Source organism: Monodon monoceros, unplaced genomic scaffold (genome assembly GCF_005190385.1).
Source record: "Monodon monoceros isolate NGI ecotype Baffin Bay Population unplaced genomic scaffold, NGI_Narwhal_1 Super_Scaffold_21, whole genome shotgun sequence".
Lineage (NCBI taxonomy): Eukaryota > Metazoa > Chordata > Mammalia > Artiodactyla > Monodontidae > Monodon > Monodon monoceros.
Window position 1 is genome coordinate 134,676,086 of NW_021703778.1, and position 15,501 is coordinate 134,691,586.

Here is a 15,501-nt window from a genome sequence, read left to right on the forward strand (position 1 = left end):
AATAAATTAAAAAAAAAACGTTAGCACACTGGGTGTCAGAGCCTGGGGCATCTAAGGAACAAAAGATAAGCTCAGTGAGCATATAGTTAAAACGGGTTATGTTAGAAAGCAAGCAATACAAACAGTGCAGCTTCTCGTGTTTTGGCATTTAATGATTATATGTCCACTTTACCAACAAAGCATTGAATGAGTGACATTTTATGAAAATCATCGTCACCACTCTGGTCTTAAAGGGGTGCCTCTCTGTGAGTCAGATTCTTATCCTGTGTGTGGTACATATGACTGGAATTTACAAACAGAGATAAAGCTTTAAGAAATATTTCCCAACCAGTGTATAAAAATGTGCTGGTAGCAATACAAGTGCGCTTTGGGGAAAGCAGACTTGCTGTTTTCTTTCTTTTGTTCCCATGTATGGGAATGCCATTTCAGCTTAAGATAGATATCTTAGAGGCTATCTGCAAAACTGAGTGGTCTCTACATATTAAAAGTAGATCCTAGCCACCAGAGACATTACTTGTTAATACGTTGAATGGTAATATTGTGTCTACGTTGCATTTTTAATTCAATTCAGTGAATGTTTCCTGAGCCAGGGACGTTATGTGCCAGGGACTGAAAGCATAAGGAAGAACAAAATGTGGACCTGCCCTTTTGTTGCTTTCAGGCAAGGGTCTTCCTAAACACAGATATGTCTTATCACTGTGTGATAGAAGACAGTCATAGCTTGGTCCCTGGGGAGGTTGGAAAGGCCTTCCATGGGAGGGGCTGTCTGAGCTGTGTTTTAAGGATGAATAGGAGCCCTACAGAGACAGAAGGGGGATGGGCCTCCCAGACAGAGGTAATAGCAGTGCAAAGACACAGAGGCTTAAAATTGTATGATGTGCCCAGGAACCCCCAAATAACTTGATGTAGCAGGATTGCAGGAGAGGAAATACGGGGAGGAAAGAAGACATCCTTTGCTGAAGAGTTTAGACTCAATCATGAGGTGAAAGGAACTGGCAGGGAGCAACCTAAGCTTTGCATTTTGGGAGGGCTCCAGGTGGCTCTCTGCAGAGAGAGGAGACTGGGGGGGGGGGGGGCAGCCCTGGTAAGGCTGTTGAACCACTGGCCTGCTGAACCTTCCTGCTCCAAGGCAGCAGTCACAGGAATGGAGTCAAGGAAACACATAGGAGGTGGAATTGATAGGACTTTTTAGAGTAAAAGAGTGAGAGGAATAGCGAGAGTTCTGACCAGTTGGGAGCCTGGGGGAACGGAATAAATGTTTTGGGTTTTTTTGTTGTGTTTTTGTTTTGCAGAAAATCCAGTGGTAAGATGTTGCTCAGAAACACTGTTCAGGTGGGGAGTAGATTTTAGTGTCAGTATCCACTTGGCATAGTAGAAACTATCATTTAAAATATGTCAGTAGGTGTTTATAGAAGGAGAAGAGAGGAAGGCTAAAGAGGGATTTCTAAGTAAGGGCGGCTAAAGGTAGGGGGAAAAAAGAAGAATCAGGAGGAAGTGGTTTCTTAGGAGGAGCCGTCAAGTGCCGAGATGAAGTCCGTTCACCAAAGGATTCAAAGCTATCCACTGGATCTAGGATGTGGTTGTTTGTGTGGCCACCTTAGTCACCATTCTCATCCTTGGGGTTTGAAGGGCCCATCGAACTTCATTTCACCAGCTAAAGCTTCTCGACGAAAGTAGCACAATGTCCTCTCCCCTGGGTAAACTTTTTCATCTATTTCTGATCACTTTGCCCCTCATCTTATTAGAGCTATGTCTCTTTTACTTGGGTCTCCCTACCTTTATAGGAAAGTCTGCATCTTTCTTCCTCAGTGGACAGTGGAGATCCATATTTTGCCCACGTTGCAAAAAGGACCTGGGAAGAGATTGTAGGGGATCTCATTCCCCAGCCAGAGGGCCAGAGAAGAATGATGTTGTGGCTACACTGGAAGGCTCAAACTCAAAATAGCACATGGAAGGCACATTCCAGACAGAAACTTCAGCAAGCATGCAGCACCATAGAGCAGAGGAAGGAACAGACTCTCAGCCAGTGGATTGCCAGGCATCATCTTGAGGCAGATATGGAATATTCTTGGCCAGATTTGATACTTACCTAATTGGCAAAATGTTTAATCAGAAAGCTATAACCCAGAATCTCCTCCCATGAGGAAGAAATGTCTAGTTGATCCACAGATCAAAAGGAGACATGAAATCTTCTTTAACAAGTTACGAAATTTAGGAACCTCTGTCATGAAAAAGAATCTAAAGTGAAATGGCATAACGGAATTTTTACTCTTTATTCTGTAGCCCTATACAAACTAAATCCATAAATATCTTCACTAGACTTCTTCCTATTTGACGCTGAAACCAAAATCTTTATAAAAAGAATGTACTATGTGAAATAATGATTTAAAGGAATCCTATCCTGCATACCTTTAAGTGACCAAACCTTTTTTTTTTTTTTAAGTGAATAATCACCTAAGGTATCTTCTTTGGGAATCTACATTCAGAATTTAAAAACCACGTCCAGTTCGTAATAACCTGCTTTCAGAGATGCCTGTTTTTCCAGGCTAATAAAAATGATCTTTATCATAGGACAGTGACTAGACTGTTAATACCATGTCTCTTATTAACGTAAGCAGAAATCCAGCTAATTGTAGGACTTCATAGAAATGGCATGGGGAATAGTATGCAACTGTTAAAAAAATCATGGTTTTGATGACTAAGTACATCAGGAAATATTATGTGATGTAAGTGAAAAAGGAAGGGTATGTTTTTTTGTTTTCTCTTTTTCTGTTCTTTAAACATGCTATAAAGTGTTAAGTATAATTCGGACATAAGGGGAAAATCGAAGGTAGTTAAAATTACTTTGTAAATATCTTAGGTGCTCTAAAATCTGCAGTTCTTCGGATGCTAAAAGCCATAAATAGTTTTGTTTCTCCTTGTATTTAGACTTCTCTCTCTGGGTGTCAGGATTACAGGTGATTTTATTTTCTCAATTTTCCATGTATTTACTTTGTAATTACATTTGAACGAAGAACATGTAATTACTTTTATAAACAGAAAAACCAAAGCTTTATAAATAAAGGGAAGTGAAGTGGCGTCAAGCAGACCTGCCTCTCTTGAACTCTTTCACAAACTGTTTTAACTGTGGACGAGGCACTTCACTTCTTTGCACTTGACTTCCACAAACTGGCCGGGTAAAACTAGTCTTGGCGGTTTGTTCCAACTTTTCTAATCTAGTTTAAATTTTGTCAGGAAACAAAAATGGTCTCCTGCTATGGTAGTTCCTCAAGGGTTTATTAAACCTTACCATAGTCCGGGCACCGGGGGCGGTGGTACTAGAGAAACATCATTTGGCATCTGGGCTCTGCCTTAAAAGGTTTCGGTCCTCCAGAGAAAACACGACCAAGTGCACAAAGTCAGCACAGCCAGCCCTGTGATACTGGGCAGGATGTGTGTGGACCAGAGACGCCAAAGGAGGCTCCACCAGGAAGGGAGGACTTGTGCCCCAACTTTGCTATATCCCTGATCGTATATTTGCTGCTTATTTATGCTTAAAAAAGAAACATCCTGGCCCAGATGTTTCACAGGATGTTGACCTCCAGGTTCGATTGCCTCGTTTCCCTCATCTGGTACATATGCCAATGAGCCTTGTCGAGTTTCATTATAAGAGAGGACCGTAACGTATCCAGTTTGCCAGGAGAACACTTGGTCTTTGGAAAGAACTGTGTGTCCCTCCAGGTTTAAAATGCAAGCTCCTAAGGGCTTGTTATATTGGAGACATATTTCACCTTCCCAAAAACTAGTTTCTGAGCTCAGATAGGATGTACCATGCCTGTGGGCTTGACAGAAGAGTTGCTGGGTAATTGAATTAACTTCGCTTATCTTCTGGGCTGCACAAAATGATAAATTAAAAACAAAACAAACAAACAAAAAGCCATTTGATTCCCTCTCCTTGTTTCTTCCTTGAAGACTTTGTAATCATTCTTAATGTGGTTAAGTTCAAGTTGTTTCCAGTTCAGGCATGGTGCAATCAGGTTTCCTCACAGGGGTGCTTTTCTGCTGTCACCTCTTTGACGTCAGTAATGGTTTCCTGTTGATTTGAACTCCCTATTCACCCTGTAGATGACTTTGTCAGAGAAAAATTATAAAACAGGGGCACTTATGAGAAATCCAACACAATGCTGTCTATTACTGGAGATTTCCTTTTCCTTGTCCACAGCCGGTCAACAGCACTCCACAGCTTTTGATACAGGGTTGATGTGTTACTCATTTAGAAGTAATTCCAAAGCAATTCTTAGAACTTGGGTAAGTAAGTATTGATGTGGCTCCCAGCTTAACATTGCCTTAAAGCAATAACTAAATTAGTCATTAACTTTAAATGTTGTTTCTATTCTTTGTCTTATTTCCAAAAGGTAATCTGCATCCTCACTGTAAATACATCTTTAAATGAGATTTACATGTGTCAGTGGCAGTGACCATGGATCCTTGGTTTAAACAGAAACATCTTTCTCAGTCTGTTTATAAGAAAAAATCGACTTTGTAGAAGGGGAGAATAGCTACTATAAACAGTCTCGTTTACCATAGTGTTTGCAGTTCGTGGGGGAGCACATTTGCCTTGCAATAATGGTTATGATTATTATAAAGCTCTTAAAATAGAGAATATGAATTATCTAATATCAGAAAGATGAGAAAACTTATTTGGTCAATGTGTCTTGGCTTATCAAATCTAGTTTCGTGACCCCTTGTTAAATAGTCACGTCCAAGAAAGATAAGTTCACTTTATCAGGTCAGGGCCATGACTGTGCAGTATCAGGAAGAGCTCCTGCAACCCAGCAGCTGCCCTGGGGTCCTCCTGACTCCCTGATCCCTCGAGATTCCTGTCCTGAACTGAGGGTCGGGGAGCTGCTGCTGTAGAGGTTGCGGCTGCCGTTTCGCTCCTGTGTACTTGCCAGGCCGAGTACTCCATGAGTGGGGCACCATCTCCGCATCCACCACGTAACTGTTTGAAATTCTAAGCTTAAATCATTTCATCCTGGAACACATGTGAGTTCAATCACCTTATTATCCCCATTTTGCCGGTGAGAGTTTTGAGAGCGAAAAAATAAATAGCGCACAGCAGGAGCTGCTTTGGCATCTCGGGCTTCGACTCCTGACCCCTACACCGTGCTTTCTCTTGGCTACACCAGGGACTTCAGTGCTGGGCACAAGGTCTCCCAGATGTAGCTCTGGTCCTCTTTGTGTGATGTAGTAATAACAATAGAGTCTATTTGTTGAGATCCCTTTCTGGGTCTGGTGCTGTGCCAGGCACTCGGCTTCGGTTTAATCCTCACACGATCGGTGTAGTTAGAGGTGTTATTACCCTAGATTTATAAATCAGGAAACCTCATGCCCCTTAAAAATCGGTGAATGTTTCAGTTACAGTTCTCCTGGTAGCAAATAATGGAAAAACACTTAACTAGAGTCATGCAAAAAGGGAGAAGTGAAAATAAAGAATCAGAGGTACAGTGGTGTCTCGTGGAACCCAAGGGCACACAATGGCCACGTCTCTCTGGGGACCTGAAACTGGAAGGGTGTGAGGGACCCAGGTAGTTTCCTTCTCGGCCCATTCACACTTTCTTACCTTTGCCCCATTCTTCTCCCCCATCTGTCCATCCAGGCTTTCACTGCTCTGATATACCGAGACATCTCATGTGTTGACACCACAGAGGCGGCAGCCTCAGCTCCCTAATTCATGTTTCCTCAGTTCTTGCACACAGCACAGCCTACATGAACACCTGTCTATCTCAGTTCCAATTTTCTGGGAAGGGGACTGGGGCGGGAGGCGGGGAGCAACTTGGTCCAACTTGCTGTGTGCAGGATGTCCAGCACTTACCCATGTGACGGTGCCAGGGCAGGTCTCTGAGAAAGGAAGGGCTCAATGAGCTGAGCAGACACCTCTGAAGGTGTCTGGCACACGGACCCTAAGGGGTCTCATCCCTGGCCCGTGCCCACTCTGCACTCACCCTCCTTAGGCGATGTCACCTTGCCACAGGTACCATAGCACTTCTATCTATACTGGTGTTTTCTCTCTAACGTTTCCTCATGCAATTGCCCAACAGTTTTACCTCCTAAAAGACAGTCCTTAGGAGGGGCTTTAGGGAATGCACACTGCTTATACTGACAGCCACTTTCAGGCCGGAAGATATTTTTATCCCCTTTGGCCTGGGGAAGTAACATCCCTGAACTGACAGTAGCCAGGGCAGACTTGGCCCAGGCTGCAGCCGGTCAATGGAACCAGGCACGTGATGACAGGAATTCTATTATTAACCAGGCACCAGCTCCTTGGCCTCCTGTAACTCACGCTGGGCTGGGCTGGGCTGGGCTGGGCTGGGCTGAGTGGGACAAAGGGATTTCTGAGTTGCTTTTATTCCCCCAGGTGTTCCTCACCCCATGTTAATGACTTGCATTTGTGGTTGGTTGAATCAGGAACAAAAGAGAGGAGCAGGGGACAGACAAAGGGCTGGGCCACTTGGCTTTAGAACTGAGGTTAAGCCAGCCTGGGGGACCTTAGATTCTCTACTGTGCAGATCAGGGCAAGATTTCCCATCGAGGAGCCAGAGGCCTCGGGGAAAGCCGTGCAGGTGTCCAGGCTCAGCATCTAGGAAATTGGATTTTAGAAAAACTGGAATGCTATCTACACAGGCTTAAATACAGAAACAACCGTCAGCCCTCACTGCCCAAGGTGGGATTTGGAAACTCTTCCCTGCCCCAGAAATGACTCATGGCAGCCTTAATCCACCGTGCAGTGAGAGCCTCCCTAAATGCATGGATCCCGGCAGGTGCTTCCTCTGGTTGCTTCCCAGTTGGGTTTCTTCAGCACGACTTAGTGTTTGTCAAGTCATCAGTGAGACTAGGTCTTAAGCAGCACAGATAGTGGAGTTGTAGGCAGGAGGTGATCTTCTGCCTCGTTGCTTCATTGCTGCGTTGTAAAGGGCATTTGTTCAATGTGAAAGGTTTCCAGCTTGATGGCATTCATGCCATAGGAGTAAAATTCAGCTGGAGTCATTGGGTTTTGTAGCCCATGTTTATTATTTGTGGCAGGTTCCAACACTACTGCAGTCTTTTTCAAGCCTAGCCCTTAAAAAGCGTAGCTGCCACCTGCTTTAGCCCAGACACTGGGCCTGTAATTATGGCAGAGGCCGATCGTGAATGACCGTGTGTGTTCATAGGACTAACGCCCCGTTCTCAGCTGTGGGTGACCTGCGGATAGGGTGAAGGGAAGCTTCCTAACTAGCCTTGGCTTTTTTTTTTTTGCGGTACGCGGGCCTCTCACTGCTGTGGCCTCTCCCGTTGCGGAGCACAGGCTCCGGACGCGCAGGCTCAGCGGCCATGGCTCACAGGCCCAGCCGCTCCGCGGCACGTGGGATCTTCCCGGACCGGGGCACGAACCCCCTGCATCGGCAGGCGGACTCTCAACCACTGCGCCACCAGGGAAGCCCAGCCTTGGCTTTTTGTACCAGCACTTGACCCTGAAAGCAGCCTCAGCACCTGGGGAACATCCCCCTTTGCACTCACGACACCCTGCCTCACACCTGACGCTTCAGCTGTTCATTCACCTTGATTCCTGCCCCCTCCATCCCACTCCATCCTGACTCGTGCTTCCTCATCCTTCAAGGCTGGTGAATCGGCTCCTCTTCGAAGCTTTCCCCCAACCCCACCCCAGCCTCCAGGCTGCTCCGTTGTCCCTGCTGTTTCTGCATGATGCCCCCTGTGCCCCTCTACTGTGCTTAGCACACTGGGCTGATGTGCTCCGGCTACCAGAGCTTCCTGAGAGCAGGCCTGGGTTCTCATTCATTTTATGATACTTGGCCCCCACCCAGGGCCTGGCATACTGTGTGCTCAGTAAACATGTATTCCTCCTTGTTGAGACCCTTAAAGCAAGCATAAAAGGTCTCTGAGGGGACTTCCCTGGTGGTGCAGTGGTTAGGTCACGGGTTCAAGTCCTGGTCCGGGAAGATCCCACATGCCGCGGAGCAACTAGGCCCGTGCGCCACAACTACTGAGCCTGCGCTCTAGAGCCCGTGCCCGGCAACAAGAGAAGCCACCACGATGAGGAGGCCGCGTGCAGCCAAAAATAAATAAATAGAGTAGTATTAAAAAAAAAAAAAAGTCTTTGAAGGACTCAGTAGACTCTATGAAGCCTGTGTACCAGAACTCAGACCCTCTCCTCTCAGTGGAGCCCTGGGACCCAAACCAGAGCCTGCTGAGTCTCATTTTGGATGTGATTCCAACAAGCCTGATGGCCTGGTTATATCAGGCATCAGAATGGCTATTAAGGGAGAGGGTGGTTATTAAGGGCCCTGAATAATGGGCAGCCAGGGATGTGAAGACCCCTCTTTCTGTAGGTGCTTTCCTAATCCCACCTCCCACTGCCCAAGTACCTGCTCTAAGACAGTCTCAAAATTGCACTTTCCCAATCTCTCATCTTTCAGGTGAAAATTAGGGAAATATGGAGGAAGCCATAGGTGACTTTGCTTTGTTTCTAATTATAAGAATAATGCACACTCATCATAGAAACCTTCAGAGGGAATTTCCTGGCGGTCCAATGGTTAGGACTCCACGCTTTCACTGCCGAGGGCCCGGGTTCAGTCTCTGGTCGGGGAACTAAGATCCTACAAGCTGCACCATGTGGCCAAAAAAAGTTTTTTTAATAAAAAAATTTTTTTTAAAAAGAAACCTTCAGAGATACTGAAAAGTATAAAGAAGAGATAAATGACATACAAGATCTCACAACTGAAAGATGACTTGTCATACATAGGTATTTTTTGGTCTTTTCTGTGCATATCTGCATCTTTGGCTGTAACTGAAATAATTCTACACATTCATGGGTATGATCTTTTTTTTTTTCTAACTGAAAACATCTTCACCATTACAGCCACCACCAGCAGCCGCTACTGTTTATTTCGCACTTTCTAGAAGCCCCACCTGAGGACATGTTTAATGAAAGTTCATTGCTGAGGATGGCTTCTCACTCACCCCCACTATGAGTGAATCTTTGCTAAAAGCTGGATATTTCTGTCATTTATCTCCACCTCTACAAAAGAAATCTTGGAGAAATTGCTACCAAATTTGAACTGTCTTGGCAGAAGACATTTTAAAATAGAGTGAACAGAATTGTATGTAAACAGAAGGTCTCTTCACAGCAAACACATTTTGCTAGCTGATAAACATGCTTTTAATTTTCTACCTTGTGACATTATTGTAGGTCTTTGGTAAGATGGACTATTACTTTTCATTAAAGTGTCCTTGTATCTCCTGGCTCGTTCTCCCTTCCCGCTTGCTTAAAGTGTTGCGTGTAGCCCGAGGGCTGGGAGCTGTACCCTCTGTTCTAGGTGGTGCCAGACAGGAAGTTAGAAATGAGACTCTGGGTGAAAAAAACCGCATATTTTCGCGGTTCTAAAGCTTATGACCTCTTGCTGTGCATGCCAGGCGTGCACGCCTCCCAGGAACCCGTGCATTAGCTGAGAAATCTGCCGCCAGGGCAGGTGGTGGGGCCGAGACAGAGAAGCATGACTGAGGAGGGAAGGCAGTTATGTCCTTCCCCAGATCTGGAATTTAGCCCAGGGTCTGGCTTTTCAGACTTGAGATTATCAGAATTATTTTAGGGGGGAACTAGGAATGGACGCAGTTTCCCTTGGAATGCCCTCATCTTGATGCCTACTGTCTTAGACGTTCTTGCTAACCCCCGCTGACTTCCAGCAGCCTAAGGAGTAGCCACTTACCTACTGACCCAGTTCTAGCAACCAGGTATTTCAAGCTGTTGGAATTCCTGTGACTACCAGTCACAGCCATGCAAAGGTGAACAGGCCAGATGACAGAAATGTATCAGATGGACCTTCTTGCTGAGGGATGGTTTGAGGCAACTTTACCACCTGGGGATTCATCCGGGCCCCCTCAGGCCCCTCCAAATGAACACAGCGTCGGCATAACAATTTCTCATGCGGATGCAGCTCTTAGACCCGTCTCTATCACATGCTTACCCTCTGCCCCGCCCACCGCTAACCTGTTCCTTCCACCCGAGCCCTCCCCGTACAGAAAATAGGGAACCCCATTGCTCATCCAAGCTCGTCCCACCCAACTCGGCCTCTCCGCCTGGCCAGTCACACTCACACGATGGCCATGAGCTTAGTCAGACGGCTTTGATGTGTTCAGTGTTCTGATGGCTCATATCGGTCAACCTGAAGAGTTGTTTTATTGACGTTTGGTTTTGGGTTTTGTGTGCGTGAGTCTTGCCGTTCCATCTTCACTCTTAAATTCTTGCTTCTCATTAGCAGAAAGAGACGTTTCATGGACCCAGAGGATTTTTTTTTTCCTTCTAATTAAGGTTTGTCTTAAAATTGGGAGTAGGAGGTCATAAGTTGTAGTGTCCTCTGATTGGGAGGGGCCTGATTAAATCAGTGATGGATCAGGAAACGAACAACAGCATACACAATCTCTGCCCACCATTCAGCCGTGAATGCATGGCAATGCCAGACAGAGCCGGCAGCACCTGAAACCACAAGTAAGGATGGCTTCTGTGTGCGTATACACATCCTTTGTGAATTGGTAAGATACCAGTTTCCTTACAAAATACCCTCCCACCCTCCAAAAGGATGACCACTGGCCCTGACTGCACTCATTTGGAAGGTCTCAGCTCCCACCTCACTTGCTCAGAGAGACCTCCCCTGACCCCCCAAGCAGATGACACAATATCGTTGCTTCCTCCACTTTTCCTTCACAGCATTGACCAGAATTTGTACATTTGCCTGTTTATGTGACTTTGTGGCTTTTTTAAAGTAATGTGTATCTCCCACACTAGACTCTCTATGGATAGAGACTGTGTCTGTTTTGTGCCTTTTTTTACTCTCTGTTGGGTCCCCATCACCTAATTCAGCACGGGCTAACTTGGGACTCCATAAATGCTAATGAGAGGGAATGAGGAAGTCCATTGATCTCAGAGGTTCCTGAAGCAAAGCGTTTTATGCTGTCCATCTTGGAGAATCACTTTTTAATGGAGACTTGTACACTTCTTCCATTAAGCAGTGTTACTTTCCATAGCACTTTATTCATAACACTTGCACAGTACTTAGTACATTGACTGCAACAGTGACTTCTAAGAGCCCATTTCACCTGCTGGGTTAGAGTTCCTTCCAGATGGAGACAGCACCTCACTTGACTTTAAGTTGCCTTTTCTGATTCAGGAACCTTCTGAGGGGCCAAATGGAATTTCTAACGTTGAGGCAACTCTGAGGCTGTCATTAGACTGTTGTCTGGCTGATTTGTCAAAAATGTTTTCCTTTCTCTGTGATTATTCTCCGCCCAGGTGTGAGGACCTATCAGATGTCCCTTACTTGCTGTGATTAACCCTACATGTTCCAGACAAAAAGGCATGCACTCTTCGATTTATGCTTCTCTCTTCCAGTTTATAAAACTCAATGATTCTGGTAGAGGTAGCATCATCACCCTCACCTTATTAATGTTGAACATCCAAAAAAAGTTAAATTCAAGGTTACATAGTGTTTAAAGTGCAGAACTAAAACTAGAACCAAAGCCTTCTCTACTTTTTATTTAATGCAGAAATTCAAGGTTGTGTGGAATTACTTAAAGGAGATCCAGGCGTTACTAGCACCACCTAGCCCCCATCCCCACCATCCCAAGGATTTAATCCACCAGACCCTCCTGCTTTGCCCTGACCCGCTGTCAGGATGTTCCATTGAGTACCTCCGTTCAACAACCTCTTCTCCCCACGCCGGAGCCCAACGTCATGTGATGCTGACTGAATTCTAGGCTAATGGCTACACCACGTTGGATCCTCTTTTGTCTCTTTTGTGTTTGTACCCAGGATCGTCTGTTTTTTGTGATGGAGTTTGTGAACGGGGGCGACTTGATGTTTCATATTCAGAAGTCACGTCGGTTTGATGAGGCACGAGCTCGTTTCTATGCTGCAGAAATCATTTCGGCACTTATGTTCCTACACGACAAAGGAATCATCTATAGGTGAGTTTTGGTTGCTGGTGACCCCTCTCACAATTCATCCCTGGTTCATTCCCCTGTTCAACCCGTCCTTCCATTTCTCATGATGAACAATTGAAATGGTTTTGGAATTAAATTCACAGAGCTTTGTGTGTCCATTAGAATGAATGAATAATACAGCGATTAACAATGCCTGCAAACTAAAACTTGCCCCCGTGTGGTATTCGTAAAATAGGCTTGAGAGTCTCAGAAGAGACTGTTCATGAACTTGTTCAGCTGGAGTTTTCTAAGGCCAAACCCTGCAAAGGGATGAACCCGTGGCTGCTCTCTTTTTTCTGTTTTAACCTTGAGAGTGATTCGTTCCTTGTTCAGAATCCATGCCTGAACTGCAGAGCATGGATGCCTCTTGCCCTAAATTGCTGTGATTAGGAATCACAGTCCAATGAGCTTGCGGCTTACCAGTCCAGGAGCCAAGAGGTGACCTGCTGATGGCAGTGTCCTCCTGCTTGATGATACCTATCACTTGAAGCCCCCTCCCAAATATTGTTTGATTCCATTTCATGACTCACAGTCTTTTGATCGTAATATATCATACGTTAAATGGGCTTGAAATCTGGTTGATGTTGTTAGATCTCAGAGCTCAGGGGAGATCAAATTAAACTTTAGTCAGACACAAAGCTGAGTAAAGTGGAAAATGTAATAGTGAGTGTTAGATCATTTTTATTCTTAAATTTCCCCTGTTGACAATGTCATCCTGCTCTTTACATCACATTATGACTTAGTTGCCACATATACTCCTTTTTTTTCCCCTCTTGAGAAGCAATTGTTTCTTTCCCTTGAGAAAAATTCTGTCTCATATTAGGCACATGAATGTTGAAGGAAAGAATTTCCTGATTGTTTATTAGCTTGCTAAAGGCTCTTCCTTTCGTGAGCTCATGACAGCATGAACATCATTATTAAAGTGTGAGAGAGCTTTAAAAACTGAATATTCCTAAGTACCCTGGGAGAAAAAAAGTAGGAAAAGAGAAGTGAGACCAGTAAAGAATGCAGTAGGACTGGTCGATGGTACCAGAAAGAAGTGGGAAAACAAGAAGGTAGAGCAGGCACTGCGCAGAAATGTTTTCTAGTGAATTCGCAGTGCAGAGCATGAAACCTCAAGTAGACACAGCTCTTCTGTCACAGCCCCCGCTGTGAAGTAGAAGAGGGGGTACAGCACGGGGAGCCAGGCTGGATAGCCAGCAGTGGGGTTGTCCCTTGAAGGTCATAAGGAATCTCCGCTCATTCCTAAGTCATGAGGCGGCCCCAGGTCACTTTGGATGGCCTGTGCTTTGAGCTTTCTCAACCAGGACTTGATGTTCTCCTGGCGGCTCCAGCAGGGCATTTCTCCTGTCTCAGCCCTCCGCTCAGCGCATGACTGGTGGTGGTTGCTGACATGATCTCTGGTGCTGGAGGGAGTTCCAGGTCCTTCCTGGTGGTGGTATGGACTCTGGGCTGTGTGTTCCACGTTTGTTCTCCTCTCCTTGCTTTAGCTACCCATCTCTGCTCTGTTTAGCCCAGGGAGAGCCTTCCCCACATTTAATTTTTAAGAGTAATCACTTCCCTATTTGACAGGAACTTGTGTTGTAAATTTAAAAAGATTAACAATGGCAACAAGAGCTAAACAGAGTACTTGTTACAGGCCTAATACTTGACCTGAATTTCTCCCTTAATCCTCCCAACAATGGTATTATACAACAATAATATTACTTGTGTTACTTAGATGAATTACTAATCTTCAAATGAGTTAATAACCAGACTATTAACTGGTAGTGAAGGCAGAATTCAAATTATGTTTTTAACCACTGGGCTATACTGTCTCCTCAGGAGAGACTTGAAGGCTTAGAGTACAACCTTAAAGTAAACTGTCACGTAAACCCATTGAAGAGTGGGTTTCTTACTCCCCTTTTGGTGATAGGGCAACTTTGATTTGTGAAAATGAGGCAGAATGGGTGTCTTAGTCCATTCAGGCTGCTGTAACAAAATAGCACAGATTAGGTGGCTTATAAACCACAGAAATTTATTTCTCATAGTTCTGGAGACTAGAAATCCAAGATCAAAGAACCAGCATGGTCATGTTTGGTGAGGGCCCTCTTCCTGGCTCCTAGCTGGTACCTTCTCACTGTGACCTCACATGGTGGAAGGGGTCAGGGATCTCTTTGGAACCCCTTTTATAAGGCACTAACCCTATTCATCAGGGCCCCACCCTCATGACCTAAGCACCCCTCAAAGGCCCTACCTACTAATACCATCACCCTTTGAGGGTTAGGATTTCAACATAATGTAGGGGAGGGAGGACACAAACATTCAGACTAGCAGTGGGGAAAAGCAGTAAGGCCTAAATCATTTTCTTGAATACTCAGGCTTTTCATAAGCACTGTATTACCTTGATGCGAGGCACATACTAGATGACCTGTGTGGGATGTCAGATGGAGACTGCCTGTCCATCTCCCTGTTTCATTTGTCTTGAAATATGGAGGATGGACATTGTAGCCTGATGTGGTTTCTGGTGAAGCAGTTATCAGCTCACATCTTGAGAAATTTTATTTCAGTTCTTGATATTGCGGTTCAAATCTGAGAATTTAATTCACTCTTTGACTTGAATTCCATGTTCAGGCTCTAACTGATATGGTTGACTTTGAAGGGAACACATTTAATTAGGATAGATTCCAATGCTATTTTTATCCTGTGGATTTATTTCATGGGATAATTTAATTCCATTCAGGGTACTGGCCTGAGAGCAGAGTCTTAAGGATAAGCCTTTGAAAACCGAGTCCTTGTAATTCACAGAGAGCAAAGGGTACATTTGGGTCACAGAGGGTGTGAATTTGATCCAGAGAGCACAGTGAGAAATGTGGGAGCACAGGACAGCCTTGTTTATCATACATGTCCTGGGATGGCCTTTATCAGAGCTAAAAAGATGAATGATGCCTGAATGATGCCTCTGATCTCTCCAAATAGAGCTGTTGTTGTTTGGCTGTTTTATGTTTTTGGTTTTTTCTGGGGGAGATGTTTCTTTTGCAGCAAGTTACAAAGATGGTACCATTTGCAAGTCATCATCAAATGGGACTTTAGAAGGTAGTGCTTTATGCCTTTCTTCTCTCTCTCAGCGGACTGTGCCTTGTGTGAGAGGAGACAGGCCAGTTACATTCAAGTGCTTTTCTGCTTGTGTTCTGACCCTGATTCTCAGATGTGTCCACTTGCGTTCCATGGAGGAACAGAAGCCCAGCTCTTGGGAGTTACAGCAAGAAAACAGTCTGCCCCTTTGCCTTTGGTTGGAAGGTCTGGAGCCTTGCTGTGGCCCACAGACCAAGAAAAGAGAGGGCTGCGAAATAAGCAGTCAGTCACTTTGCTAAGGGAAAAAAAGACTATTCATTCCTTTGTCTGGGGCTTATTGGCTGACTGGAATCCCAGACAGTGCTCATGAATAATTTACATGGGCACTGACTTTTTTCCAGAGTCAAGCCCTACAGAAATGGGGAAAACAAAGAG

General features: G+C 45.0%; 1 protein-coding gene across 1 annotated transcript in view; it reads left to right on the top strand.

Annotated features, from left to right (window-relative positions):
* PRKCH (protein kinase C eta) overlaps positions 1 to 15,501 on the top strand; it is a 222,626-nt gene that overhangs the window by 147,411 nt on the left and 59,714 nt on the right. Inside the window, exon 10 of the mRNA XM_029237243.1 lies at positions 11,843 to 11,997. Coding sequence (XP_029093076.1) covers positions 11,843 to 11,997 — 155 coding nt within the window. The remainder of the gene's footprint in view (positions 1 to 11,842; positions 11,998 to 15,501) is intronic.